This window comes from Panthera onca, chromosome E1 (assembly GCF_046562875.1).
Source record: "Panthera onca isolate mPanOnc1 chromosome E1, mPanOnc1 haplotype 2, whole genome shotgun sequence".
Lineage (NCBI taxonomy): Eukaryota > Metazoa > Chordata > Mammalia > Carnivora > Felidae > Panthera > Panthera onca.
The window spans coordinates 57,776,182-57,802,939 of record NC_138352.1 but is presented as its reverse complement, the minus strand read 5'-3'; the positions used below and the strand labels follow the sequence as shown (position 1 = coordinate 57,802,939).

Genomic DNA, 26,758 nt, shown 5'->3' with positions numbered 1-26,758 from the left:
GAGAATATCCTCACTAGAGCTAGAGATGTGGTTAGCCTAGGGGATAGAGAGAACATGACACTAACTTCCACTGGGAAACAGTTCCATGCCACTGGCCCCATCACTTCTGTTGTTATATGACAGACATATCACTTATATTGATATATGATAGACATATCTATCTAGAACATCTAATATATTATCTATGTAGAATATCTAAAATATCTGTAATATCCAATCTATTATGTGTGTATGTGTGGATATATCTTACTGTGTTGTGCTAGTTATCGTGACCCCTTGGTTTAGAGGACGTTGTGGCCTGGGAGAAACAGAAAAATCAAACAGTTTTATAATGCAATAAAATGTAAAATTAAAATATACTAAAAAAGAAGAACAAAACTTAAATAGATCAGTGACCATAAATATATATTGAAAAAAACTTTTAAAAAACTGTACACTCCCTTTCCCACCAAAAAAAGCCAATAGGCCCGATGGTTTAAAAGTTTTATTTTAACGGACTTTCATGGTATGGATTGTTCTGTTATCATTCAAACTCTTCCAAAGTCTAGAAAGAAAAGAGATGTTTCCAACTTATTTTATGAGGCTGGAATAATCCTAATATCAAAACCCAAAAAAGACAGTGTAAGTAAAGAAAATGATCACGATTTTGGTATCCTAGTTAGTGTACCAACCATGGCTTATATTCTAGGAGTGCAAGGATGGCTCAACATTAGGAATTCTATTAATGTAATTCACTAAATTAGTAAGATAAAGAAGAAAAACCCTCATTTTTGTTAGACAACAAATGTAGTGTCCATTCTAGATAAGAAGTAAGAAACTTTCTTAACACAGTAAATAAAATTTGTCAGAACTTTCTTAACACAATAAAGAATATTTGTCAGAAACCAAACAGAACAGTATGCACATGATGGAACACTAAACTATTCTCATTAAAAGCAGTTACAAGATTGAGGATGCCTCTTGCCATTAATGTTTTTCTGAAGGATTCAGCCAATACAGTAAGACAGAAAAAGGAATGAGGGCATAAATGTTGGAAAGCTAGAGACAAAATTGTCATTATTTATAGATGGATAGGGCTTCCTACAAGATCCAAGGGAGATAATTAAAAAGAAACAAAAAACAAAAAACAAAAACACCACTATTGGAGGGGCACCTGGGTGGTTCAGTCAGTTAAGTGTCTGACTCTTGATTTTGGCTTGGGTCATGATCCCACGGTACCTGGGTTCGAGCCCTGCATACACCTCTATGCTGACAGGAGCCTGCTTGCAATTCTCCCTCCTTCTGCCTCTCCCCCTCCCCTGCTCACGCTCTTTCTCTCTCTCTCTCAAAATAAATAAGCTAAGAAAAAAAAAAAAGAAAAACTATTGGAACTAACAAGAGTTTAGGAAGATGAATGCATTCAGGATAAATATTTTAAGAATTTTATCTAATTTTATTTATTTATTTATTTACTTATTTATAATTTTTATTTTATATTTTTGAGAGAGATAGAGTGCGGGGGAGGAGCAGAGAGAGAGGGAGACACAGAATCTGAAGCAGGCTCCAGGCTCTGAGCTGTCAGCACAGAGCCCAGCATGGGGCTCAAACCCATGAACCGTGACATCATGAGCTGAGCTGAAGTTGGATGCTCAACTGACTGAGCCACCCAGGAATCCCTATTTATTTCTTTCTGAGAGAAAGAGAGAGAATCCCATGAGGTTCAGAGAGAGAAGGAGAGAGAAGGAGAAGAGAGTCAGAGCCCGGAGCGGGGCTAGAGCTCACCCGATGTGGGGCTCAAACTCATGAACCGTGAGATCATGACCTGAGCCAAAAGCAAGAGTCAGACGTTCAGCCGACTGAGCCAGCCAGGTGCCCCACCATCGTAACCATTTTTAAGTGTATAGGTCAGTAGTGTTAAGTTCAATAACATTATTGTGCAACCTGTCTTCAGAATGCTTTTCATCTTGCAAAAGTAAAATTCTGTACCCGTTAAACAGTAGCTCTTTTTCATTCCCCTTTTATTCTAGTCACTGGCAACCACCATTCTACTTTCTGTCTCTGTGAATTTGACTACTCTGGGGACCTTATTAGAAGTGGAATCATAACACTGTTTGTATTTTTGTGACTGGTTTATTTCGCTTACCGTAATTCCTCACAGTTTATCCTTGTTATATCACATGTCAGAATTTCCTTCCTTTCTTTTTTTTTTTTTTTTTTTAATTTTTTTTTTTTCAACGTTTTTTATTTATTTTTGGGACAGAGAGAGACAGAGCATGAACGGGGGAGGGGCAGAGAGAGAGGGAGACACAGAATCGGAAACAGGCTCCAGGCTCCGAGCCATCAGCCCAGAGCCTGACGCGGGGCTCGAACTCACAGACCGCGAGATCGTGACCTGGCTGAAGTCGGACGCTCAACCGGCTGCGCCACCCAGGCGCCCCTTTTTTTTTTTTTTTTTTTTTTTTAATTTTTTTTTTCAACGTTTTTTATTTATTTTTGGGACAGAGAGAGAATTTCCTTCCTTTCAAAGACTAAATAATGTTCCACCGTATGTATACCCCATTTTGTTTATCCATTTGTCTGTTGAGGGACACTTGGGTGACATCCACCTTTTGACTCTTGTGAATAATGCCGTTATGAACATAAGTGTACCATTTTTTTCTCTTACAAGACAAAGATGTAGCAGGAACATAGAAGAAAGGACATCTAAGTCTAACTGAGGGAGTCAGGGAAGGTATCACGGAGAGAGAGATTGTGTTTGAGCCAAGACGTAAGGCTGATTACATGTGCACCAGGCTGATGAGGAGAGAGCCCTCCAGGCAGAGAGAAGATCGTGTTCAGACAGGGAAACCTTAACGTGTGTATTCTTGGGAGGAGTGCGGAAAATTCAGCATCTGGTTGGATAAGGAATGATCAGCTAGTCAAGGGCCATATTGTGAACATCTCTTTAGTCATGCCCAACAGCTGGGCTTTGGAAGAGCAGTTTGCTGCAAGGGTCCTGTGGCCAGACTGCCTGGGTTTGAGCCCCATAGCTATGCCACTTGCTGTGGAGCCTCAGGCAATGGGGGTGTTCCTCTAGTAGGAATGACTATAGTTCCTACTTCATGGAGCTAAATTAATTCATGCCTGTAAAATGCTTAGAACGGTGCCTGACACATGTGAAATGAGCATTAACTGCTTTCTGCTGCTGCCGTCACAATCACTGTCACCATCATGATCACTGTCACCACTCCTGTAAGAAACGGGAACCCACGGAAGAACTTTAAGCGGAAACTGCTGTGCTCCGATATGGGTGAAAGGGTAACTGATAACACTCACTGTTCGAGACACTGGAGATAGGGAGGTTGTCCAGGCATCACTAGAGCTTTCTTTTGGGGAGAACCTTTATGTTTGTATCCTGTCCCATAAGATAAAAATATTCGATTTAAGCCAATTTGGGTAGAGGCTCCAACTTTATTTATCATGAGAGGTAGGTGCCCTAAGGATGTTCCCAATCTTAGAGATCAGGCGTTGGCAAACTATGCCCGTGGCTCAAATCCAGCCTGCCATGCCTGATTTTGCAAACGAAATTTTGGGGAACACAGCCACACCCATTTACGTATGCCTTGTCCGTGGTTGTCTTCATGCTGCGGTGACAAGGCTGAGTATTTACAACAGAGCCTGTATGACCCACAAAGCCAAAAATATTTACCACCTGGCCTTTTTAGAAAAAGTTGCAGCCCTTGATCTAGAACTACAAGTTGGATATTTGAGGCTTCAGCCCAGGCCCTACTGTTATTTTCTCTGTTGTCATCATCTGGCATATTTTGAAGTGTCTCTTATGGGTAAAGCACCAGGAGATAGGAAGACGAGTAGATGTGATCCCTGCTAATCATTGCTCTCAGTCTAGTTGGGATTGAAAGTATACAGACAGTCAAAGTGAGAGAAACACAGAGGAAGATGTGAGTAATCTTGCCTACCATAGTTGAATAAGGTTTTACAGGAGAGCAAATGGTGGCACTGAGTTTGAAGGTGAATAAGTTCAGGTGTGCTTGTGCAGAAGCACATGTCAGGCAGAGCAGACAGTGTGTGGGGAGGTAGAGTGTGAAAAACATGCTGTATGTGGGGAAGAGTGGGTAGTTTGGGGTGATCGACAGGGAGGGAAGGCTGAGCTTGTTACCAGATTATGTGAAACGTCTGTGCTGGGCTGAGATGATATACCTGGAGCCAGTGGTTTTTACAAGGGTACTCGAGGCGGGCTTCTGTGGGTGGTAATCAATCACATCCTTTCCCCTTTAAGTGCAATGGCAATTTAGAAATAGACGTGGCAGTCAAACACAGACTAAAATATCTGCTGTGCTGTTGGTCAAATGAGACTGGAAAACATAGTTTGGGCAGGTAACCATGAGGGATTTCAGATGCCTGCCCCTGTGTTAGATGTTGGGATGGAGAGATTGGGTTTGCAGAGCAGTATACATCCATGTGGAGTTTCAGAGACCATAGACTAATACCCACTTAACACTGAGAGATAGATCTCTAGAACCACTTCTAGAAACCAGGCCCTCGCTCCTGCCCTGGGGGTGCCCCAGGAAGGCAGAGGTGGAGGAGAGAGGCACCAGCTAACATGCTGGGTTCTTCGAAGATCTGTGAGTGCAGAGTGTTTCTCTTAATCTCACCGATCAGATGAGTCACTCCCCCTATGAAGAGAATAAATAGGGGTGGAGGTTGCCTTCCCTAAACTTCTCAGGGAAGTTTGTGTTCTCTGGACTTGGATGGGGGCCGTGGGAGAGGGAGAGAATGGATCCCTCTAGAACTGGCATGTTTGGATCACTTTTGAAGACTCCTGGTAGCAGTATAGAGAACAGATTAGAAGTCAGAGAGATCAGTAGTTGGGGCTTGACATGAGCCAGCGGCACAAATAGAGATCTGTTTGCAAGATTACAGAACCTAAAGCCAGGAGAATCCGGTGACTCAGTGTGAAGTCTGTCTTTGAGAATTTCTGCTTTGAAAAACTGGGTCTATAATGTCTTTCCTAGACTCTCAATTCCGTTCTGTTGATGGATTCCTCAGTCCTATGCCAGCACAGACTGTCTTGATCACTGCGGCTTTTATGTGGTCTTTTAAAAAATTTTTAATTTATTCGTCTTAAGTAATCTCTACACCCAACATGGGGCTCAAATTCACCACCCTGAGATCAAGTGCTACACGCTCCTTTGACTGAGCCAGCCAGGAGCCCGGATTTTCTATTACTTTGATAGAATTTACCATGTTTATATTCCAGGGGCTCTCCGACCTTTTCAAGGCACCACCCTTCCCTTCTCCCCTGAGGTATTCTCTCTTCATGTAGCATTTCGCCTCGGGAACAGTGGTTTTTTATTATCCCGCAAAAACGTGTCGGGCACCACCTACACTAAATGGGCATCGAAAATCTGCTGTCATAATTGTTCTGAATTTTTTAACATACGTTACCTAGGATGAAGTTTTTGCAGGTAGGGACCATGTCTTAGCTCAACATGTGGTCTCCTAGGGCGACACAGAGTGGCTTTTTAGTGTGGCCTGGGGCAAAAAAAGGCCAGGACACGGGCAAAACTACGGGAGAGCCTCCTGGGCACCGTGCTGATGATGCCCGGCACGCTGCCTCTGTTTCCCTTCCCCTCACGGCGGCAGCAGCACCTCGGCCAGACGGGAAGGGTGTGGGTGGGATGGAGACTGGACAGAGGTGCTTTTTTTCCCCCATGTTTCCTGCATTCACACGGGTGTTCGCTCTCTTATTTGGCAGCAAGGGGGCCAGGCCAACCACCCCACGGCCGCCGTGGTGACGGAGAAGCAGCAGATGCTGGAGCAGCACCTGCAAGATGTTCGGAAGCGAGTACAGGTGAAGCAAGTCGTGGGCAGGAAGCCTTTCCTTGGGGACATTGCCTGTGGGTCCTGCGTGTGTCTCTGTTGAGGTTTTGGCTTCATTTTAATTCTCAGAAACTTTCTTTTCCCTCTTCCCCCGGGAAAATCTTTTTTTTTTTTTTTTTTTTTTTTTTTTACTTCTATTTTTCTTTTTTGTTGTGTCTTAAACAGGACCTAGAACAGAAAATGAAAGTCGTAGAGAATCTCCAGGATGACTTTGACTTCAACTATAAAACCCTCAAGAGTCAAGGAGGCAAGTGACTATTAGAGACGTTAAAATCTGCTGTAGAAAGTGAGTTACTTGAGTTTCAGGACTTCTGTGTCTGGCGTCCCATTCAGACTTTGCGGCAGGGGCGGGGGCGGGCGTTGGCACACGGGGGTGGGGGTAACCGGTGCCTCCGGGAGCCAGGTGTGAAGCGTGCCAGTATCCCGTCAGGTCAAGGAGGTTTTCCTTCATCCGCAGACATGCAGGATCTGAATGGAAACAACCAGTCCGTGACCAGGCAGAAGATGCAGCAGCTGGAACAGATGCTCACGGCGCTGGACCAGATGCGGCGCGTAAGAGCATCCCCCTCACCTGCGCGGCCGCCACGCCTTGTGGCAGACCTTGGCTGGTTTCTGATAAGCTCCTTTTCTGGAAGTGACTAAAGAGTGTGGTTAGAGACGGTCTGAGGAAATGTTTTCTGACTTTGTTTGGGTTTCCAACCAGAGCATCGTGAGTGAGTTGGCGGGGCTGTTGTCAGCCATGGAGTATGTGCAGAAGACGCTCACGGACGAAGAGCTGGCTGACTGGAAGAGGCGGCAGCAGATTGCGTGCATCGGGGGCCCGCCCAACATCTGCCTCGACCGCCTAGAAAACTGGTAAGAGGTGAAAGAGACGTGTTCCCTTTCTTTCTAGAAAGCTGTGCTGAAATCCTGATCGTAACTGCAGGCCTCCGGGGTTGGTGCTCCGTCTCCAAGGTGGAGACTTTTTTATATTCAAATTGAGTCTGAGAGTCTAAAGAGTTTCACCTTTTTGGACACCTTTTTTTTTTTTTTTTTTAATTTTTTAAATGTTTATTTTTTTGAGAGACAGAGACAGAGTGTGAGCAGGGGAGAGACAGAGAGAGAGAGGGAGACACAGAATCCGAAGCAGGCTCCAGGCTCTGAGCTGTCAGCGCAGAGCCCAATGTGGGGCTTGAACTCATGTGAGATCGTGACCTGAGCCTAAGTCAGATGCTTAACTGACTGAGCCACCCAGGCACCCCTCGACACCTTTTTGATAAAAATGTGTTTATGTTACTATATTTTAAGTATATATATATATATATATATATATTTTTTTTTTTTTTTTTTTTTAATTTATTTTCAAGTTAGTTAACATACAGTGTAGTATTGGCTTCAGGAGTAGAACCCAGTGATTCGTCTCTTACATATAAGCATGTTTTATTTAATAGCTTAAATAAAGCTTTTGGTGTAACTATGTGGCACAGACTAAAGTTTGAGTTTTAGTTATTTTAATAATCTAAAATAATACATGCTCTTTATAAAGGAAAAAAATTCAAATACAAAAAATTAATAGAAAGAGGAAAAGTCTTTTAAAAAACCAATCATTCAGAGGTACCTATAGTTAAAATTTCAATGACCATTCCTCTGGACGTTTGTTATCGTACATATATATGTAAACAGAGTCATCTACATTTTCTTTCTTTTTTTTTTAATGTTTTTATTGATTTTTGAGACAGAAAGAGACAAAGCATGAGCAGGGTAGGGGCAGAGAGAGGGGGAGACACAGAATCTGAAGCGGGCTCCAGGCTCTAAGCTGTCAGCATAGAGCCCGATGCAGAGCTCGAACTCACAAACTGTGAGATCATGACCTGAGCCAAAGTCAGACGCTTAACTGACTGAACCACCCAGGCACCCGTCTTTTTTTTTAATTTTGGTTATCTTTTTTAAATTTTTAAATTAAAAAAAATTTTTTTAAGTATATTTATTTATTTTGAGAGGGAGAGGGAAAGAGAGAGAGAGAGAGAGAGGAAGAGAGAGAATCCCGAGCAGGTTCCACACCATCAGCACAGAGCCCTATGTGGGGCTTGATCTCACAAACTGTGAGAACACAACTTGAGCTGAAATCAAGAGTCAGACACTCAACCAGCTGAGCCACCCAGGCGCCCCTTGGTTACCTTTTTTTTTTTTTAATGTTTGTTTATTTATTTTGAGATGGTTGCAGAGAGAGAGGTAGAGAGGGAATCCCACGCAGGCTCTGTGCTGTCAGCACAGAGTCCGACACAGGACTCAGTCTCATGAACGCTGAGATCATGACCCAAGCCAAGATAAAAAGTCAGACGCTTAACTCACTGAGCCACCCAGGCGCCCCAGTGGGATCATTCTTTATCTGCTCTTTTGCTTTCATTCATGCAGCAGGTCTTGGTGAATATCCCTGATGTGCAAGGCCCAACAGTGAACATGATGCACCAGCTTAAATTATGAGAAACTTGGCATAAAGGGGAACCACCAGACACGTAGAGCATGAAATTGGAAATTTAGGATAGCTCTGCCTGAGAAAGCCTGTTTGTTCATATCCTCACTAACCCTGAGTTTTGTCAACTTACTGAAAGCTGTTTTAAGTGCTTTCTGATCAGGGAACCAAAAAGCTTGAGTTCTGGAAATAGGAGAATGGAAGTGCCAGAAGAGAGTCAGGGAGCCCAGAAATCCCAACAGCTGCCCTGTTCCTTACCCCCGCCCCCAACCCTAAAATCTTTTACTTTCTCCTTTGAGGTCTTTTAGTCTTTATTAATCATGTAGTTCAACCCCTTCTTTCATGCAAGGGGACATCGAGGTCTGCATGGTGAAGGGACCTGGCCAGGATTGCTCAGACATTGAGCGGCAGAACGAGCTCAAACCCATCTTCTTGGGCCACCTAATTGTCAGCCTTTCCCCAGTCCCCACATTTTGGTCCAAAGACAGGTTAGGATGAAGACAGTGCCAAATTTCATATTTCCCATTCTCCATTGCTGGGTTCTAATGCTTGTTACCTCCTGATGATAACTCTGTTCATGCTTCTTAGGGGTATGTTTTAACACTTCTTCCTTATGCCTAGCTCCCTCTCTGAAATGTTAAATTTGAGGAAGGTATTATTTAAAGTAATAATAATAAAGAAATTCCCTTTTGCTTATTTTCGTTTTTATTTTTTTAACATTTTTTTTAATGTTAGTTACTTTTGAGAGAGAGACAGAGAGAGAGAGAGACAGAGCACAAGCAAGGAAGGGGCAGAGAGAGAGGGAGACACAATCCAAAGCAGGCTCCAGGCTCTGAGCTGTCAGCACAGAGCCCGACACGGGCTCAAACTCATAAACCATGACCTGAGCCAAAGTCAGACGCTCAACAGACTGAGCCACCCAGGCGTCCCTATTTTATTTTTCAGTAAGCTCTATGCCCAACGTGGGGCTTGAACTCAGGGCTTGACCCGGAGATCAGCTGTCACGTGCTCTGCCGCCTGAGCCAGCCAGGCTCCCCCCACCCACCGCCACTTTTTCTTATTTAATGCCAATGATTTATGCTATGTATATTTTACCACAATAAAAAAAAAAAATGACCCTTTCTTATTTTAGGGGACTGCACGGTGGTGGGATTCCCTTCCCCTTCTCTAACTCTCACCGGTGCCGCACTCAGGTGACTGGTAGCTTTCTTATTTTATTGGCAGGATAACCTCATTAGCGGAATCTCAACTTCAGACCCGCCAACAAATTAAGAAACTGGAGGAGTTGCAGCAAAAAGTGTCCTACAAAGGGGATCCCATTGTACAGCACCGGCCAATGCTGGAGGAGAGGATTGTGGAGCTGTTTAGAAACTTAATGAAAAGGTAACTTAGAATTCTTTCTCTCATCACTGCCCCTCCCCCGCCACATACACCTCCTTCACTTTGGAGGCACAGGGCAAAGACTGTTTCACCAGGAAGCTTATGGACTGCCGTCCTTCCCTGTGCCTTTCAGTGCCTTTGTGGTTGAGCGGCAGCCCTGCATGCCCATGCATCCCGACCGGCCATTGGTCATCAAGACTGGCGTCCAGTTCACTACCAAAGTCAGGTGGGCCCTGTCCTTCCTCTTCTGGTAGATACATCATTGAGGGATGCTCTTAGGATGAAAGAGAGTTGGTGGCCAGGGTTGTTCTTTCCAAGCATCACAGGCGATGGTATGGTGGGTATGGAATTTGTTGGCATAATATCAACTTGCCCTTTGACTCTTCTGTCAGAAGTTAAGGAACGGTTACCTCTTTTCGAGGTTATGTGGGCATCTTCCTGAAATTTCAAGCCCACGGTCTTAGTTCGTTGTGTCTCCTTCTGCCCTACGAGGGAGGCAAAATAATGCTGGTTATTTTCTGTTCTCTGAGCCTACTTTTCCCTGAGGATTTTAAGGGAAAGAGAAAGGCTTAGTGATCTAGAAGCTAAGAGGTAATTAGAGCAGGTGGGTGGTGAGCCTGGAGGGTGGGGTGTGACTTTCACACCCAAGTCAGAACAGGTGCTTTGGGGTTTGCCCTTCCGTAGTGAAATTTCCCTCTTCAGAAGCTTGGTGTATGGCGTTAGGTTTCAGGTTTAATAGAAGGAATACCAGCTGCAGAGCACGTATTCCCGTAATATTTCTCATGAAATGGCTTTTATTATCCTTTGCTGAATCTCTCACAACCTTGTCCAAGTTCGGATTTCTTAGGCTTTCTTTCAGGACCTCTTGACCTGAAGGGGTGATACTCAACATAAGGTCAAAGACGGCACTAAGCAGGAAGAGGGATTTGGGATTGTGCTTCATTCACCTTTTAGAAATAAAGCGTTGTGAATTTTATATTCCTTCAAGTAGACGTTGCTGGGGGAGCCTACTGACTTTTCTTTGAAACTGATTTTTTTTTTTTCCTTTACTCAGAAACTTTTTTTTCCCCCTCTTTTTTGAAATAGATTGCTGGTCAAATTCCCTGAGTTAAATTATCAGCTTAAAATTAAAGTGTGCATTGACAAGTAAGTACTCCGTATCTTTGCTCTTTTTTTCTCTTTTTTTCAAATGAGAGACAGAGAAATGAGAACTTTAACAGATACCATGTGAACTTAGAGACTATTTCCATTCAAGGAGCTTCATTTATTGAACAAAAATTGTCAGAAGCCTTGCCCTGACCAAAACCACAAAGCTAGTGGTACAGATATGAGTTTCAATTGCTATTGTGACTCTGGGTCCCTCTTTTTCTTTAATTTTTTACTTGTAAGTGTAATTTATGCATATAAATTATGCATAAATTATGTCATATAAAACCCTGACTATATGGGGAAAAGTTGATGGTTTTTATTGTTCCACACTTCACCACGCAATGGAATACATCCTTTTCTTTGTTTTTTTTTTTTTTTTTTTTTTTTTTAATGTTTGTTTATTTTTGAGAGAGAGACAGAATGTGAGCAGGGGAAGGGCAGGGAGGGAGACAGAATCCGAAGCTGGCTCCAGGTTCTAAGCTGTCAGCACAGAGCCTGACGTGGAGATCGAACGAACCCGTGACCCACGAGATCATGACCTAAGCCAAAGTCAGATGTTTAACCAATTGAGTCACCCAGGCACCCCTCGGGTACATACTTTTCAAAATTTGGCAATACCTTTCAAAAATTAAAATGCACATATACTTTGAAGAGGTTTGAAAAAGGAAAATGTATCCTTAATTTTTGGTGACGTAATTATTTATCTGGAAATCATGAAGAGAGTGAACTGGAAAGTAATTACTAATGAAATAAGGGACTTGAGGAAGGTGGTAGTCTTTTTTTTTTTTTTTTTTTTTACATTTATTTATTTTTGAGAGATAGAGACAGAGCACAAGTGGGGGAGGGGCAGAGAGACAAGGAGACGCAGAATCAGAAACAGGCTCCAGGTTCTGAGCTGTCAGCACAGGGGCTCGACGTGAGGCCCAGACTCACAAGCCATGATAGGACCTGAGCTGAAGTCGGACGCTTAACCAACTGAGCCACCCAGGCGCCCAGGAAGGTGGCAGTCTTGATAAAAATAAACAAAAATTAATAACTTCAACCACATATTAGCATAATCTCACAATAAGCAACAAAAGTAAAAAATATATTGTGATAAACGTAACAGAAATGTGTAAGATCTATTTGAAGAAAATTATGAAATTTTATGAGGAGGGGATATTGTAAAAAGTGATAAGACAGATCATATTCCTGGATTGTGGATTTTTATCATAAAGATGTTAATTCTTCTCAGTTAACATGGCACCAAGCAAAATGTGAGTAGAATTTTTTAAACCTTTGACTTGCTTTTCAAGTTGTATCTTAGATGAGAAAAATAAGCAAAGAAAGGTTTTTTAAATTTTTTTTTAACGTTTATTTTTGAGAGAGAGAGAGTGCAAGTGGGGGGAGGGGCAGAGAGAGAGGGAGCTAATCCAAAGCAGGCTCCATAGCACAGAGCCCAATGCGGGGCTCGAACGCAGGAACTGTGAGATCATGACCTGAGCCGAAGTCAGACACTTGACTGATTGAGCCACCCAGGTGCCCCTGTTTTTTGTTTGTTTTTTTTTTTAAAGGATGTATTTGGGGGCATCTGGGTGGCTTAATAGGTTAAACATCAGACTCTTGGTTTTGGCTCAGGTCATGATCTCACAGTTCGTAAAATGGAGCCCAGCATAGAGCTTTGCGCTGGGTGTGGAGCCTGCTTAGGATTCTCTCTCCCCCTCTCTCTGCCCTATCCCCATTCACGTATGTGTGCACTCTTTCTCTCTCTCAAAATAAATAAATAAACTTAAAAAAAAGCAAATATTTATAAACATAAAGAAAATAAAAAAGGGTGTGTTATTTTTAATTATGATAAAAAAATTTAATATGTAAAATTTACCTTCTTGATTATTTTTTTTTAATTTTTTTTAATGTTTATTTATTTTTGAGACAGAGAGAGACACAGCATGAGCAGGGAAGGGGCAGAGAGAGAGAGGGAGACACAGAATGTGAAGCAGGCTCCAGGCTCTGAGCTGTCAGCACAGAGCCCGACGCGGGGCTTGAACTCATGAACTGTGAGATCATGACCTGAGCCAAAGTCGGACGCTTAACCGACTGAGCCACCCAGGCGCCCCACCTTCTTGATTATTTTTAAGCGTATGGCGTTGTGTATATTCACACTGCTGTGCAGCAGATTTCCGGAACTACTTCCTTGTGCGACATGGAAACTTTACATCCATTGAACAACAAATCCCCATTTCCCTATCCTCCTAGCCCTGGGCAACCACCATTTTACTTTCAAAAACATTTTTTTAGTGACTAAAAATAATGGGAAGCTGCCTTGCCAGACATTAAAATGTATCACAGAGTTTCAGTTACTAGATGTGTGTGTTACTAGGGCAGGAACAAACTGATCATGGCAGCAAAATCTTGAGTCCAGAAATGGGCTTCAAGTTTATATAAATAATTAATATACGTTAAAAATGACATGTCAAATCAGTTAGTAAAGGATGGAGTATTCAGGAAGTAGTTTTGGGACAACCTGATATTGGGGGCAGGGGGGATTTGAATGAGAAATTAGAGTTTTATGTTTCGCTGTCCATCGGATGTATTTATATGTTTCAGCTAATGTATCTTAAAAGCATAGGTGAACGTATAACATAATGATGGTAAAATGGCAAAATGGTACAACCATTCTGGGAAAAGAGCTTGGCAGTTTCCTACAAAGTTAAACATGTACCTACCCTATAAGCCTACCATTCCACTCTTCAGTATTAACCCAAGAGAAACGAAAGCATATGTGCACGCAAAGGGCTGTACGTAAATGTCCATTAACAGGCGAGTGAATAGACACCTTGCGGCATATCTGTAAGTAGCTTGCGCTGACCGATTGCTCCACTGTTGCTTCGTAATTTGTGGTCTATCCATAAATGAAATATCACTTCCCAATAAAGAGGAATGAACGTTGATACCAGCCACACATGAGAAATCTCAAAATAATTACACTGAGTGAAGGAAGCCAGACCAAGAAACAAGAATACATACTTCCATTCATATAGAATCCTAGAAATACAAATGCACCTATAGTGACTGAAAGCAGACCAGTGATTGCCTGGAGACAAAGGTGGCGTGGAGTGTGGGATTGGGAAATGGATTACAAATGGGCTTGGGGAAACTTTGGGGATGTTGGGTATGTTCATCACCTTGTTTGGGCTGATGATTTCATAGGTGTGTGTAGTATATATAGGTGTGTGTCAAATCTTATCCAAATACATTTTCAATAGTGTACTTTATTATTCATCAATTACATGTGAAAGCTGTGACGCAAAAAAAAAGTTTAAAAAAAAAAAGGCTATATAGGTTAAACATGAGAGAGAATTTCCTGGTAACATGGACTCTTAAGTTATAAACTGTGATATATGGGGGGGGGCGCCTGGGTGTCTCAGTCGGTTGAGTGTCCAACTTCGGCTCAGGTCATGATCTCACCACTCCTGAGTTCGAGCCCTGCGTTGGACTCTGCTGACAGCTCAGCGCAGAGTCTGAAGCCTGCTTCAGATTCTGTGTCTCCCTCTCTCTCTCTGTTCCTCCTCTGCTCATGCTGTGTGTGTGTGTGTGTGTGTGTGTGTGTGTGTATGTCTCAAAAAGTAAATAAACATTAATAAAAAATTCTTTTTAACCTGTGATATATGGAAAGATATCTTCTGAATGGTTTAAAATTTGACCAATTTTAATCTGTAAACCGACACGAAATACTCTATTTAATAAATAGTAGCTATATTCATGAATATGTAGCAATGGAGAAGCACTTTTAAAAGAGTACTAAAATAATAGGGGCACCTGGGTGCCTCAGTCAGTTGAACGTCCAACTCATGGTCATGGGATCAAGTCTCACGTTGGGCTTTTCACTGAGTGTGGAGCCTGCTTGGTATTCTCTCTCTCTCTCTACCCCTTTGCCCCTCTTCCCCGCTTACTCGCTCTCACTCTCGCTCTTTCTCAAAAAAAAAAAAAAAAACCACTTTAAAAAGTAATAAAATAATAAGAAAGGAAAAGACTGAGAAATGTGACTATATAAAAAGCTGTATGTTTGGGGTGCCTGGGTGGCTCAGTCGGTTAAGCGTCCGACTTCAGCTCAGGTCACGATCTCACGGTTCGTGAGTTCGAGCCCCGCGTCGGGCTCTGGGCTGATGGCTCAGAGCCTGGAGCCTGCTTCCAATTCTGTGTCTCCCTCTCTCTCTGCCCCTCCCCCGTTCATGCTCTGTCTCTGTCTCAAAAATAAATAAACGTTAAAAAAAAAAAAAAAGGCTCAATACTTAAAAAAAAAAAAAAAAAGCTGTATGTTCAAACACATAGAGCTGAAAGACCGGACAGGCTAGGAAGATTGTTTCCAGCTAATATGAAATGGGACGATTTGAGTTACAGGGAGTAGTAAACCTTTACAGAAAACCCAGTGTGGCTTAAATAATAAGGAAATTTGCAGCCCAGTATAACTGGAAATGCAGAGTTAGGGCAAGTTCCTGACAGTGAGATCAGTGACTCACTTATGTCATCCTGGACCCAGAATCTTCCGTGTGCCTTCCCCGCCATCATAAGTATCACTGGCTTTGTGAGGTTCCCTTCTGAGTTGCAGTATAAGTAAGGTCATATGCTTCCTTGCTCGTGTTCAGTTGAAGCTATGGAAAATAAATCCAGCCCATGTTGTAATTCCTTCCCAGTCTGAGACAGCGTAGGTCATGTCCTCGCCCTGGGACCACCACACCGTGGAGTGCTATGTTCTGATGTACTTAATGAACAATCAGGATCCCCTGGAGGCGGGGACTGGAAGGATACCTGAGCAGATGCAAGGGTCTATTGGGAGGGGGAAATTGATATTGGGCAGGCTTGTACAGGGTTGTCGTATTTCACGTACAAAATGTAATTGAATCGTTTACAGAAATTCCCAGGAGAACAGTGGTTTTTTTCCAGCAGAGTACATTATGGATAGAGTAGACTTTTCGAAGAAACGGGGCCAGTCTTATTAACACCAGTTTATATTCTTAACAGAGACTCCGGGGATGTTGCGGCTCTCAGAGGGTGAGTTCAGCCTAAAGGCTTCCTTTTGATCTGTTTAATCTGACTTTGTCCTCTGGCTGCTCCATCACCTGTGTGGTTGGTTTTTCTCCTGTGATTCAGCTCCCGGAAATTTAACATTCTGGGCACAAACACGAAAGTGATGAACATGGAAGAGTCCAACAACGGCAGCCTCTCTGCAGAATTCAAACATCTGGTACATGGAGAAACCTGGGTCCCCTTCTCCAAGGGCACCTGGCGGAGGGAGAGGGGGGGTGGGGGTGGGGGGGAGCCTCACGTGACCCAGGTGCTCTCTGCTTTTCCTACAGACCCTGAGAGAGCAAAGATGTGGTAACGGGGGCCGAGCCAATTGTGATGTAAGTTTTTTGGGGGACGAAACCAACTGGGAGGGTTTTCTTTAATGGGGAGGGAAAAAGAGCCTTCTTATTGGCCTGAATTAGAGACTCCAACCTGTGGTTAAACTGTAGTCATTTGGAAAAGTCACCATGTGTCAAAAATGACATGGTCAGAAGTCACTCTGCCGTGGAGTTCTCTGGCTTGGAGCATTTTCTTGATTGTCCTGGGAGTTGGCTCATCTTTAAGGAGGGGTGGAAAGTCCCTGGCTGACTTACCCACACCCATTTAGTGGAAAAGAAGCTTCCACCTTGCCTGGGGCTTTCCAAATTCCCCTTCCAACTCCTGCCAGCTGAGACTGCCTGGCTTCATTTTTGGTGTCCTGATTTTCTCATGAGGTGGGATAGAAGGTTGTAATAAATCTGAATTAAAAATTTAAGAAAAAGAATAAAACCTGTTCCCCTTATTTCTATTATTCTCTTCCTCCATTTGATTCAGATTACGGGATTCTCAGTGTCAAGAATAAACTTAAATAAAATAGGCAAATGTGACCAAAACTAGTTTTTAATCATTTAAAAAGATTGTGATAGTCTATTCTTTTTCTGGTATTTGTGCCCTGCCCATTCTTTCCTCTTCTCTAAAATGTAGCAGGCCTTTAGCGAGAAAAGTGCATTTATAATGCTTCACTGTAAAGAGTGAAGGAGTCTATATACAACAACATAGAAAAATGTATGTGGCATATTTGTTTAGAAAAGCAAGATGCGGGGTGCCTGGCTGGCTCAGTCGGTAAAGTGTGTGACTCTTGATCTCAAGGTTGTGAGTTCAAGCCCCATGTTGGGCATAGAGTGTACTTAAAAAAAAAAAGAAAGAACAAGCAAGATGCAAAATAATTCGAGTAGAATATTAGCATATTTGTTTAAAAAGTGTACTATACTGGGGCGCCTGGGTGGCGTAGTCGGTTAAGCGTCCGACTTCAGCCAGGTCACGATCTCGCGGTCCGTGAGTTCGAGCCCCGCGTCGGGCTCTGGGCTGATGGCTCGGAGCCTGGAGCCTGTTTCCGATTCTGTGTCTCCCTCTCTCTCTGCCCCTCCCCCGTTCATGCTCTGTCTCTCTCTGTCCCAAAAATAAATAAAAAACGTTGAAAAAAAAAAAAATTTAAAAAAAAAAAAAAAAAAGTGTACTATACTGTTTTTGTTCTATTCACATATGCAATACAAAATTCTCCAGGTGGGGAGGTGGGGTGCCTGGTTGGCTCTGTCAGTTAAGCTTCTGACTCTTGATTTTGGCTCAGGTAATGATCTCACAGTTCGTGCGTTCAAGTCCCACGTTGGCGCAGAGCCTGCCTGGGATTCTTGGTCTCTCTCTCTCCGCCTCTCCCCCACTCACAAGTGTAACTCCTCTTCCCCCGCCAAAATAAAGAAATAAACTTTATTTTATTTATTTTTTAATGTTTCTTTTTGAGAGAGAGAGAGCTCACGCGTGTGTACGCGCGCAAGTGAGGGAGGGACAGGGAGAGAGAGAGGGAGACAGAATCTGAAGTGGGCTCCAGGCTCTGAGCTGTCAACACAGAATTCAACTTGGGGCTCAAACTCATGAACCATGAGATCATGACCTGAGCCGAAGTCAGATGCTTAACCCACTAAGCCACCGGTTGCCCCAATAAATAAAAAAAACAACAACATTCTCGAGGAATGTATACCAAACAATGCTTATGTATTTATTTTGCTGTTAGTATCTAAGACTATGCTGTCTCTGTAATATTTGCATTCTAAAGTTGATTTATTATTTTTTTTTAAGTTTATTTATTTTAAGGGAGAGAGAATGCCAAGCAGGCTCTGCACTGTCAGCACAGAGCCCGACACAGAGCTCGAATTCACGAACTGTGAGATCATGACCTGAGTCAAAATCAAGAGTCGGGATGCTTAAGCGACTGAGCCACCCAGGCGCCCTGTGATATTTGCATTTTAAACTGAACATATGTTATTTCTATAGTTAGGAAAAAGATAGCGTTTTAAAAACAAATTGAAATTGTGTCTCTGAGAATTCATTGAGAAGTCTTACCGAAAATAAGGTTGCCATATTGCTGGTGGCAGTATAAATTGTCACTTCAGAAAACAACTGGACATAATAAAAAAATGAACGTACTCTACAAACCAGCAGTGCCACTCCCAGGATTTAACAATAGAGAAATCTTTGCACATGTGCACCAGGGGACATGTGCAAAATGTCACAGCAGCTTGATTGTAGACCCTAAATATAACCCAGATACCATCGTTGCTAGAGTAGATAAAGGATTCGTGGTAGAGTCATATGATGGAATGCTCTAGAGCTGTGAAAATGAACAACAGCAAATTCATACAACCCCATGGATGCAAAAAGCGAGTCCTAAAGAATACATAGGGTACGGTTTGTGTAAGGTTCACAGAGCTCTAAAACTGAACAATGCATACAGTATTTAGAGAGATAAATACAGTAAAACCCTAAAGGAAAACTGGGAAGCGATAAACCCAAAAGACAAAATAGCGGTTACATCTGAGGGAGGAGGGACCAGGGAAGGGCATGGGGAAGGGCATTCTGAGCATCTCCGTGGTGATGATCTTTTCCTTAAACTGGGTAGTGGGTACAGGTGTTCATTGTTTTGATTTTCTGTGCACCTTACCCATTTGGTAAATAACCTATTGGGTCTATAGTATTGTAATAAAACCAGTAAAAGATGAGGTTGAAGATCGTAGCACTGAAGAGGGCGTGTTCTCAGTGTTGTGTCCCTGCTGTGTCCATGGCCTCCCGGTGGATCACCCTTCTTGGTGCAATGAGGCTGTGGCATTCACTCTCCTCAGCTATGGCTGTTAGTATCCAAGGCCATTCTCTCTGAGGAAGAGGGTGCCCTTCTCGTTGTAGGCCTCCCTGATTGTCACCGAGGAGCTGCACCTGATCACCTTTGAGACTGAGGTGTATCACCAGGGCCTCAAGATTGACCTTGAGGTGAGTTTTGCCACAGAGTTGGGACAGGGCTGCATGCAGGGGTGATTCAGGACAAGAACTTCTAGTTGGGATTTTTTCTACAGAAGGTAGAATGATGTATATGCTTTATATATTGTGTTCTTGCAATAAAGTAAGCTAGAGAAAAGATAATGTTGCTAAGAAAATTGTAAGAGAAAATACGTTTATAGGACTGTACTCTAGATCAAGAAAAATCATCCATGTATAAGCGGACCCATGCAGTTCAAACCCATGCTGTTCAAGGGTCAACTGTATACTCAGCTTTCAGTATATGAAAGTACTGAAATTGTAATTAATTAATATATTATTAATCTGTGCATAGAAATGATAATGGACTCTATAAAGTTTGGGCAAAACAGGCTTTTTAGACAGCCGCTGTTTTTAGTGTACAGGAAATCATGGCATTTGCATTCTCTTCTATCAACTTTCTTCATCTTTAAATTAAAGCTATACCCGGAAAAGCAAGAATCCTAGTCTTTGCCTACTGAGACCTGTCTGTTTAACGGGCAGATGCAGCTTCAATTCTCGGAGGGTGCCTCCCAGGTTTTATAAACGGGGAGTCGGTGGACTGCGAGTCCAGCTTTGAGCACGTCAGATCTTTTAAGTTCCTGGTTGTGTCCTGTGACCCGCACTTGGCATTCTCTCCACTCTGGGCGTTGAGCTGACTCAGCCGAGTTCCTCCCTAAGGGCTGGCAGTAGGTGTGATTTAAGGCACATTCTTTTATTCGAAACCTGCAGGTCTGACTGAAGAGACGTTTGAAGCTGTGAGGGCCCTCTGCCTCCCCAGCTTATTCCCCACTCTCTCCACAGACCCACTCCTTGCCGGTTGTGGTGATCTCCAACATCTGTCAGATGCCTAATGCCTGGGCATCTATCCTGTGGTATAACATGCTGACCAACAACCCCAAGGTAAGCGCCCATCCTTCGGAAGCCATTGTCGCGGTCCTAGCGTGGGTCACCAAGCACCACCGTCTCCATCTAAACGAGCAAATGTGTTGGGGCGCCTGGGTGGCTCAGTCGGTTGGGCGTCCGACTTCGGCTTGGGTCATGATCTTGCGGTCCATGAGTTCGAGCCCCGCGTCGGGCTCTGTGCTGACCGCTCAGAGCCTGGAGCCTGTTTTGGATTCTGTGCCTCCCTCTCTCTCCCTGACCCTCCCCCGTTCATGCTCTGTCTCTCTCTGTCTCAAAAATAAATAAACGTTAAAAAAAAAAATTAAAAAAAAAAAAATGAGCAAATGTGTCGTTTTCAACAGAACGTGAACTTTTTCACCAAGCCCCCAATTGGAACCTGGGATCAAGTGGCTGAGGTGCTGAGCTGGCAGTTCTCCTCCACCACAAAGCGAGGCCTGAGCATCGAGCAGTTGACGACGCTGGCAGAGAAGCTCTTAGGTCAGCATTTTCCCCCTTTTCCCTGCTGCCCTCCTCAGAGAAGGAGTCTGGCCTGTGGGGCTATTCATTCAGGAAAATTTGCTGAGCCAGACACTGTCCTGGGGCCTGAAAACATGTGCTCCAGCAGTTGGGGAGGTGGGGTGGAGGAGAGATAGAGATGCACGGGAAGCTTGCCTCCCGGTGATCATTTCTGAGGTGGGAGGCAGATTTCTTTTCTCTCGGTGGCTGGACCCCTCACCCTTCCAGAGCACTACTTCGGCTAACCTTAGGAAGCTATTTAAATCAAAAAAAAATTTTTTTAAGTTATTTTTAAGTTATTTTAAGTTATTTTTCATATTTGTGAGAGAGACAGAGACAGAACACGAGCAGGGGAGGAGCAGACAAACGGAGACAGAATCTGAAGCAGGCTCCAGGCTCTGAGCTGGCAGCATAGAGCCCGACACGGGGCTTGAACTCATGAGCAGTGAGATCATGACCTGAGCTGAAGTCGGACGCTCAACCGACTAAGCCGCCCAGGCGCCCCAGGAAGCTGTTTTTTAAGTGCATGTTAGAAGACAGAGGCCAGGGGCGCCTGGGTGGCTCAGTCGGTTGGGCGTCCGACTTCGGCTCAGGTCATGATCTCACGGTCCGTGAGTTCGAGCCCCGCGTCGGGCTCTGTGCTGACAGCTCAGAGCCTGGAGCCTGTTTCGGATTCTGTGTCTCCCTCTCTCTCTGACCCTCCCCTGTTCATGCTGTCTCTCCCTGTCTCAAAAATAAATAAACGTTAAAAAAAAAAAAAAAAAAAATTAAAAAAAAAAAAAAAAAAAAAAAGAAGACAGAGGCCAAAGCTTGATGTCCATGTCCATTTCTTCAATAAACTGTAGGCTTGTTTTTATTTTTTCCTCTGGGAAAAAAAAATTTAGTGGACTGTTTTATTTTACATGCTACCTGGACTGTAAGTAGCCTTATCCTGTGCCACCGCCAAATGTGACCCTCTAACACTGTCAGTTTATTACTGTGTGCTGCTGGTCCCTGAGCACCAGCTGCCACCACATGAGGCTAGGAAGAGTGGGGGGGTGGGGGGACGGACCCTCGATACGTCATCCACCACCTCTGCTAGTCTAAACAACAACGCAGGTGATCACACGATGGGATTTTGTACATCTGTGTACATGTGTGTACCTGTGTGTGCACACATACATGGACACAACGGTGGGAACCTTTAAAGACACGAAAACCGATGGTGACTTGGCCCACTGTGGGACAGATGTGCATGAATGTATGTTCTGTCTTGAGAAATAAAATCCTTGATTTGAAGCTGGAAGTTACACTGCTTTATTCTTTTTCTTGCAGGACCTGGTGTGAACTATTCAGGGTGTCAGATTACGTGGGCTAAATTTTGCAAAGTAAGCCATCTTGTTAAATCCTTGTCGCTGCCGAGTGGGAGCGGGAGGGACGCCCACCCGTGAGGTTGTCGGGGACGGCACTGGGCCTGAAGGCTGTAGACTCATGGTCTAGCGGCCCGTAGGCCCTACTTGAGGGTAGATGGGCCTGGGGATTTTGGTGGCACTGTGTCCCTAAGAAGGAAAAGGCTGGGATAGTAGACTTGGCTTTCTCGTTATTCTTCTCTTTAGGAAAACATGGCCGGCAAAGGCTTCTCCTTCTGGGTCTGGCTAGACAATATCATTGATCTTGTGAAAAAGTACATCCTGGCTCTTTGGAATGAAGGGTAGGTTGAAGCTCTTGTGTCCGGCAGAGTGCACATGGGTAACACGTCACCTGCTCTCAGCAGGCCAGGGGCGGGACCCCATCAGCCCAGATCTTGTTGCTGTTCTTTGGCTCCAGGTACATAATGGGTTTTATCAGTAAGGAGCGGGAGCGGGCCATCTTGAGCACCAAGCCCCCAGGCACCTTCCTGCTAAGATTCAGTGAAAGCAGCAAAGAAGGAGGTGTCACCTTCACTTGGGTGGAGAAGGACATCAGCGGTAAGTTTGACTCTCACCCGCCCCACCTGGTGGCAGTTGCTGCTTCCGCTGTGGCCACTGCTAGTTTCAAGTACCTATTGCCCCCTAGTGGGCAAAGATGGCTTCGCACTCCCCTGCCTTGGACTTGTAAAAACATTTTTCAGTGACTTCTTTTCTTCCAAATTCTTTCAGCTGGAGGATTGTTTGGCAATTTTGTTTTGCTTTCTTCAGGAGCTAATATTTGCCTACAAATTTCCGATTTAAATCTCATTCTTCATCTCCTTTCTAATTTACCCTGTTAATCTATCTCATGCAAGTAGTTATTCAGGTATATTGCTGACGACCCAACTGGGTAACCTCTCCAGAAGCCAGCTGAACATTTTTATAGTGCCAGGTGACTGGGTAGGATATTCGAGGCTCAAGAACTAGGTTGGCATAAGCCATTCCCTTTCAAGGAAAAATAAATCAGGTAGTTTTCTCTTAAGATTACCTGGCCATTATCCTCCCTTCCCATATCCGATGACAGGCAAGACCCAGATCCAGTCCGTGGAACCATATACCAAGCAGCAGCTGAACAACATGTCGTTTGCTGAAATCATCATGGGCTATAAGATCATGGATGCTACCAACATCCTCGTGTCTCCGCTGGTTTATCTCTACCCGGACATTCCTAAGGAGGAGGCGTTTGGAAAGTATTGTCGACCAGAAAGCCAGGAGCATCCTGAAGCTGACCCAGGTAGTTGTTGATTTTCTGCGTTGGGCACTTTTTCTGGGAAAAAGTGGGAAATTGCAGGATTCTTGGGGGATAGGTAGGTCACTGCCCAAAGAGCCTGGTGACCTTTATTCCTCTTATGGGAAATAAGCACTCAGTAGTGAGTGCTTTTTGGTCGTGGCTGTTAGGGTTGGAGAGAGGAGGGGCATCAAAGTCACTTGTCTCTGTCCTACAGAGAACCCAGCAGGCTAAACGGGGAAATAGACACACACACTTAACTCACCCCAAACATCTAAAATACTGCCGAGAGAGCACGAGGACAGAATTCTTAAGTAACAGGATGCCCTGCCAGCACACCGCTTCTTACACTGGAAGGTTTGCGACTCAGACTTGAGTCTAGCATGTTTCCTTTTCCCCATCGCTGAACAATGTGAGCAGTGTCGAGCGGGATGGAGAAAGGCTTTCTGGAGGAAATGAGTGTTAGCAGCACTGGAACGTGGGTTTACGAGCAGAGCGGGGAGGGGTGGGGGGCGTGGTGATTGAAGAGGAGCCTGTAAACCGTGGGAGGGCGCGGAATTGGGATTGAGAACATGCAGCTATTGAAATAAAGCGGTTGTTTAATGTGCAAGAGCACAGGTGTCTAAGTAAGTCGTATAGCAAATGTTTCATAGTAAGTTTGTAACCATTAGTCGTCCGCAAGGAGAAGCAGCCCCTCTGGTCTGTGCCTTTGGCACTTGCTGATTTGGCTCTCTGCGTTCTTCTCTGTCCAGATCCTGTTGGGGAGTCTGTGATTTGCCATTCTTTGTTTTTATTTAACTTCCCTTAGTTGGAGAGCTCTTTGAAGTGGTCCTTTGAGGGTAGCTTCCACCCCAGTTGCTTTTGGAAAAATTGTCTTTGTGCAAAGAGCTCACACGCACATTCCCACCTGTTCACAGAGATCCCGTGCGAGGAATTTCTTAGATGGGGAAGACTGGGACTTGGAAGAAGGAACTTGAGTTACTTGGCAATTGACTTTCCTCTTCCCTTTGTTCTGGTGTTGGGTTTTATTCATACTGTAGAAGAGCTAACTCTCACTTCCTGTCTGCTACTTATCTTTCTTTCCAGCTGGGCTTCAGTTGGGAGATCTGTTTATCAGCCCTGACACTCTACTCTTTGTTCCTTCTGGTGAGGACATTTAGGTCCAAGTGCTGGTCCCTTTGGCTCATTTTGCTTTCAAGATCCAAGTTCCCAATTGAGGCTGTGTCCTCTGTTATCATCACCCATCCTGTGTGACCAGGAAGCAAGGTCCTTTCCTGCTTGGAGTCACTAGTGTTTTCTCAGGGGCAAGACCCCCCCACCCCCACCCCACCCCGGCACAAGAGAGAGGAACTAGTGACTTGAGTGCTTTGCCAGCCTCCCAGGGAGGCAGGTGTATGCAGTGGGCACTGAGGGGCTTGGGGTGGCAGGAGCGAGGCGATGGGGGGGGGGGGGGCGGTGTGCCAGTGGAGCCCCTGCATTAAAGTGGGAGTCCTCGGGGACGTGGATCTGTGCCTGTTTCCTCCCATTTTCCATCATGAAAATATTTTTGTCCCCAGGGATAGATGATCTTCCCAGGACCCTTCCTTCCTCCTTACTTCTCCACCAGACCCCACACAGTATTTCCTGATGGCTTGAGGGAGAGAGTCCCTTTTTAGAAATGACAACCCCCTTACCTTACAAATTGGATGAAGTATATGTACAACCTTGTACACAGCCAGAGCTCGGCGTTTAGTCCTGTTTCTCCTTTGCTTCTGCTCTTGCTGAATCTGAGGCTGAAGCTAGTTTTCTCAGCTACCTTGATCACTGGGGAACTAAATCCTTTTCTGTCTGAGATGTCAGCTCCCCTCAGGTCTGCGCCACAGTGGATTTAGAAGACACCAGAACCCTGCCTGGGTACATCTTTGGATTCTGCACCGTATGAATCTATTTCTTGGCCAAAAATAACCTTGGTTGGCAGTCCAGTGACCCCTGGCAATGCCTTTTCTCAGATTGTCACCATACTTTCTGATCCCTTGGTCTGTCTATAAACCTCAAACTTTTTAACTGTGCTTCTCTCGGCCCACCCACCGGGCCCCATGCCCCCCAAGTGATTTGTTTGTTCACCTGACTCTCCCAGATGTCGTGCCAGTATTCCAAGTCTCCTGGACCTCTTGGTGTAAACATTGAGCACCTAAAATTCATTTATTCCGGTCCTCACATTTCTAAGTATGGAACAAGAATTACAAATGACGGAGATGGATGCCTCCCTCTTCCATCTCCCTCTTGGTGTAGAAAGTGCTTCGCTCCAGGTCTCCTAGCTGCCGAAGACATAACGAGGCCTTGGCCTCCTGTTTTCCAGCCCAGAGTCGACGGTGCTGCAATACCAGCCAGCCTCCCTTTATAAAGCGGCCGCTTTTTGTGCGGTGTAGTTACCCAACTGGGGGGTTACTCCTACACTCACCTAAAAATGTGGTAGAGGCAGATCAGTGCCATAGGAATGGAAGGTGTGACCCTGGGCTTTGGAAATGCATTAGCAATCTGCATATTCTCTTCAAGACTTGGTGACTTTGGTGTCCCAGCAGGACAGGGGTGTTGGAGCCCAGACTGCATAGGCTCCGTTCCTGCATGCAGAGAAGTTACCTAAGAGAGTCGACCAGGCCAGAATACGAGCCTCAGACCACACACAGGCAGTTAAATGTTCACATCATCTAGGGAAAGAATGAACACACAAAGGTGGCATTGGTCTAGGCTCAGGTGGGACAAGGGTGTGTGCTCAGAAGTCTCTGCAGCTCTGGAAAGCGTAGCAGCAAGAACTGAACTACCCAGCTGCAAGCACCTAGAACATCAGATAGTACATAGTGGTGGAGGGGGCAGCCCTGAGGGGAGACAGGTTCAAAACGATCTCCGCTCAAGGATGGAGGGAGGGGCAAGTCTCCCCTGATGAGGCGGCCGGCTTCCACCTGCCCTCTACTCACAGTGGGGTCACCTTAGTAAGCCCCAGTTTTCTTCTTCCCAGGTGCTGCCCCATACCTGAAGACCAAGTTTATCTGTGTGACACCGTAAGTGGCTTCCCTTCTAAATTTGGCCTTCATTTCTGGTGTCCTCAGTTATCCCGGGAGTAGGACACTGGGTGAGAGCTACCCTGAGAGGGGCTGGAATGCCCTGGGCTACGCGAAGTACTCAGAGTGACCCTGTGTGTTTAAAAAGCTTGAGCTTTTATTTTTCTGTTGGAGACCAGAGTTTGATGGCTTGTGTGTGTGTGTTTTGTTCTTTTTTTTTTTTTCTCCATTGTGTCTTGTCAACCCGGCCCTTTCCCCTCCTGCTGCTCCCCATTTCCTACAGAACGACCTGCAGCAATACCATTGACCTGCCGATGTCCCCCCGCACTTTAGATTCATTGATGCAGTTTGGAAATAATGGTGAAGGTGCTGAACCCTCAGCAGGAGGGCAGTTTGGTGAGTATTTGGTCGACAGACCTTGTCCTTGGGAGGGAAGTGTGCCCCCTTTGTGTGCCGG

The 26,758-nt window shown here is 44.6% G+C and overlaps 1 protein-coding gene and 1 non-coding gene across 6 annotated transcripts in view; both read left to right on the top strand.

The window, feature by feature from the left end:
• The window catches only part of STAT3 (signal transducer and activator of transcription 3), a 69,935-nt gene that overhangs the window by 40,444 nt on the left and 2,733 nt on the right, over positions 1 to 26,758 (top strand). For 2 of the 5 annotated variants that reach the window (XM_078437140.2, XM_078437141.2), the window contains 19 exons: positions 5,735 to 5,830; positions 6,025 to 6,106; positions 6,317 to 6,411; positions 6,563 to 6,714; positions 9,536 to 9,694; positions 9,825 to 9,917; positions 10,778 to 10,837; positions 15,842 to 15,871; positions 15,971 to 16,064; positions 16,177 to 16,224; positions 19,100 to 19,183; positions 20,012 to 20,110; positions 20,455 to 20,590; positions 21,923 to 21,975; positions 22,204 to 22,298; positions 22,415 to 22,554; positions 23,060 to 23,272; positions 26,259 to 26,301; positions 26,585 to 26,697. In XM_078437140.2, coding sequence (XP_078293266.1) covers positions 5,735 to 5,830; positions 6,025 to 6,106; positions 6,317 to 6,411; positions 6,563 to 6,714; positions 9,536 to 9,694; positions 9,825 to 9,917; positions 10,778 to 10,837; positions 15,842 to 15,871; positions 15,971 to 16,064; positions 16,177 to 16,224; positions 19,100 to 19,183; positions 20,012 to 20,110; positions 20,455 to 20,590; positions 21,923 to 21,975; positions 22,204 to 22,298; positions 22,415 to 22,554; positions 23,060 to 23,272; positions 26,259 to 26,301; positions 26,585 to 26,697 — 1,885 coding nt within the window. The remainder of the gene's footprint in view (positions 1 to 5,734; positions 5,831 to 6,024; positions 6,107 to 6,316; positions 6,412 to 6,562; positions 6,715 to 9,535; positions 9,695 to 9,824; positions 9,918 to 10,777; positions 10,838 to 15,841; positions 15,872 to 15,970; positions 16,065 to 16,176; positions 16,225 to 19,099; positions 19,184 to 20,011; positions 20,111 to 20,454; positions 20,591 to 21,922; positions 21,976 to 22,203; positions 22,299 to 22,414; positions 22,555 to 23,059; positions 23,273 to 26,258; positions 26,302 to 26,584; positions 26,698 to 26,758) is intronic. The other 3 variants (XM_078437144.2, XM_078437142.2, XM_078437143.2) reach the window with 3 other exon arrangements.
• Positions 16,970 to 17,042, top strand: TRNAK-CUU (transfer RNA lysine (anticodon CUU)). Its single transcript has one exon. It is a non-coding gene; the product is annotated as a tRNA-Lys (tRNA).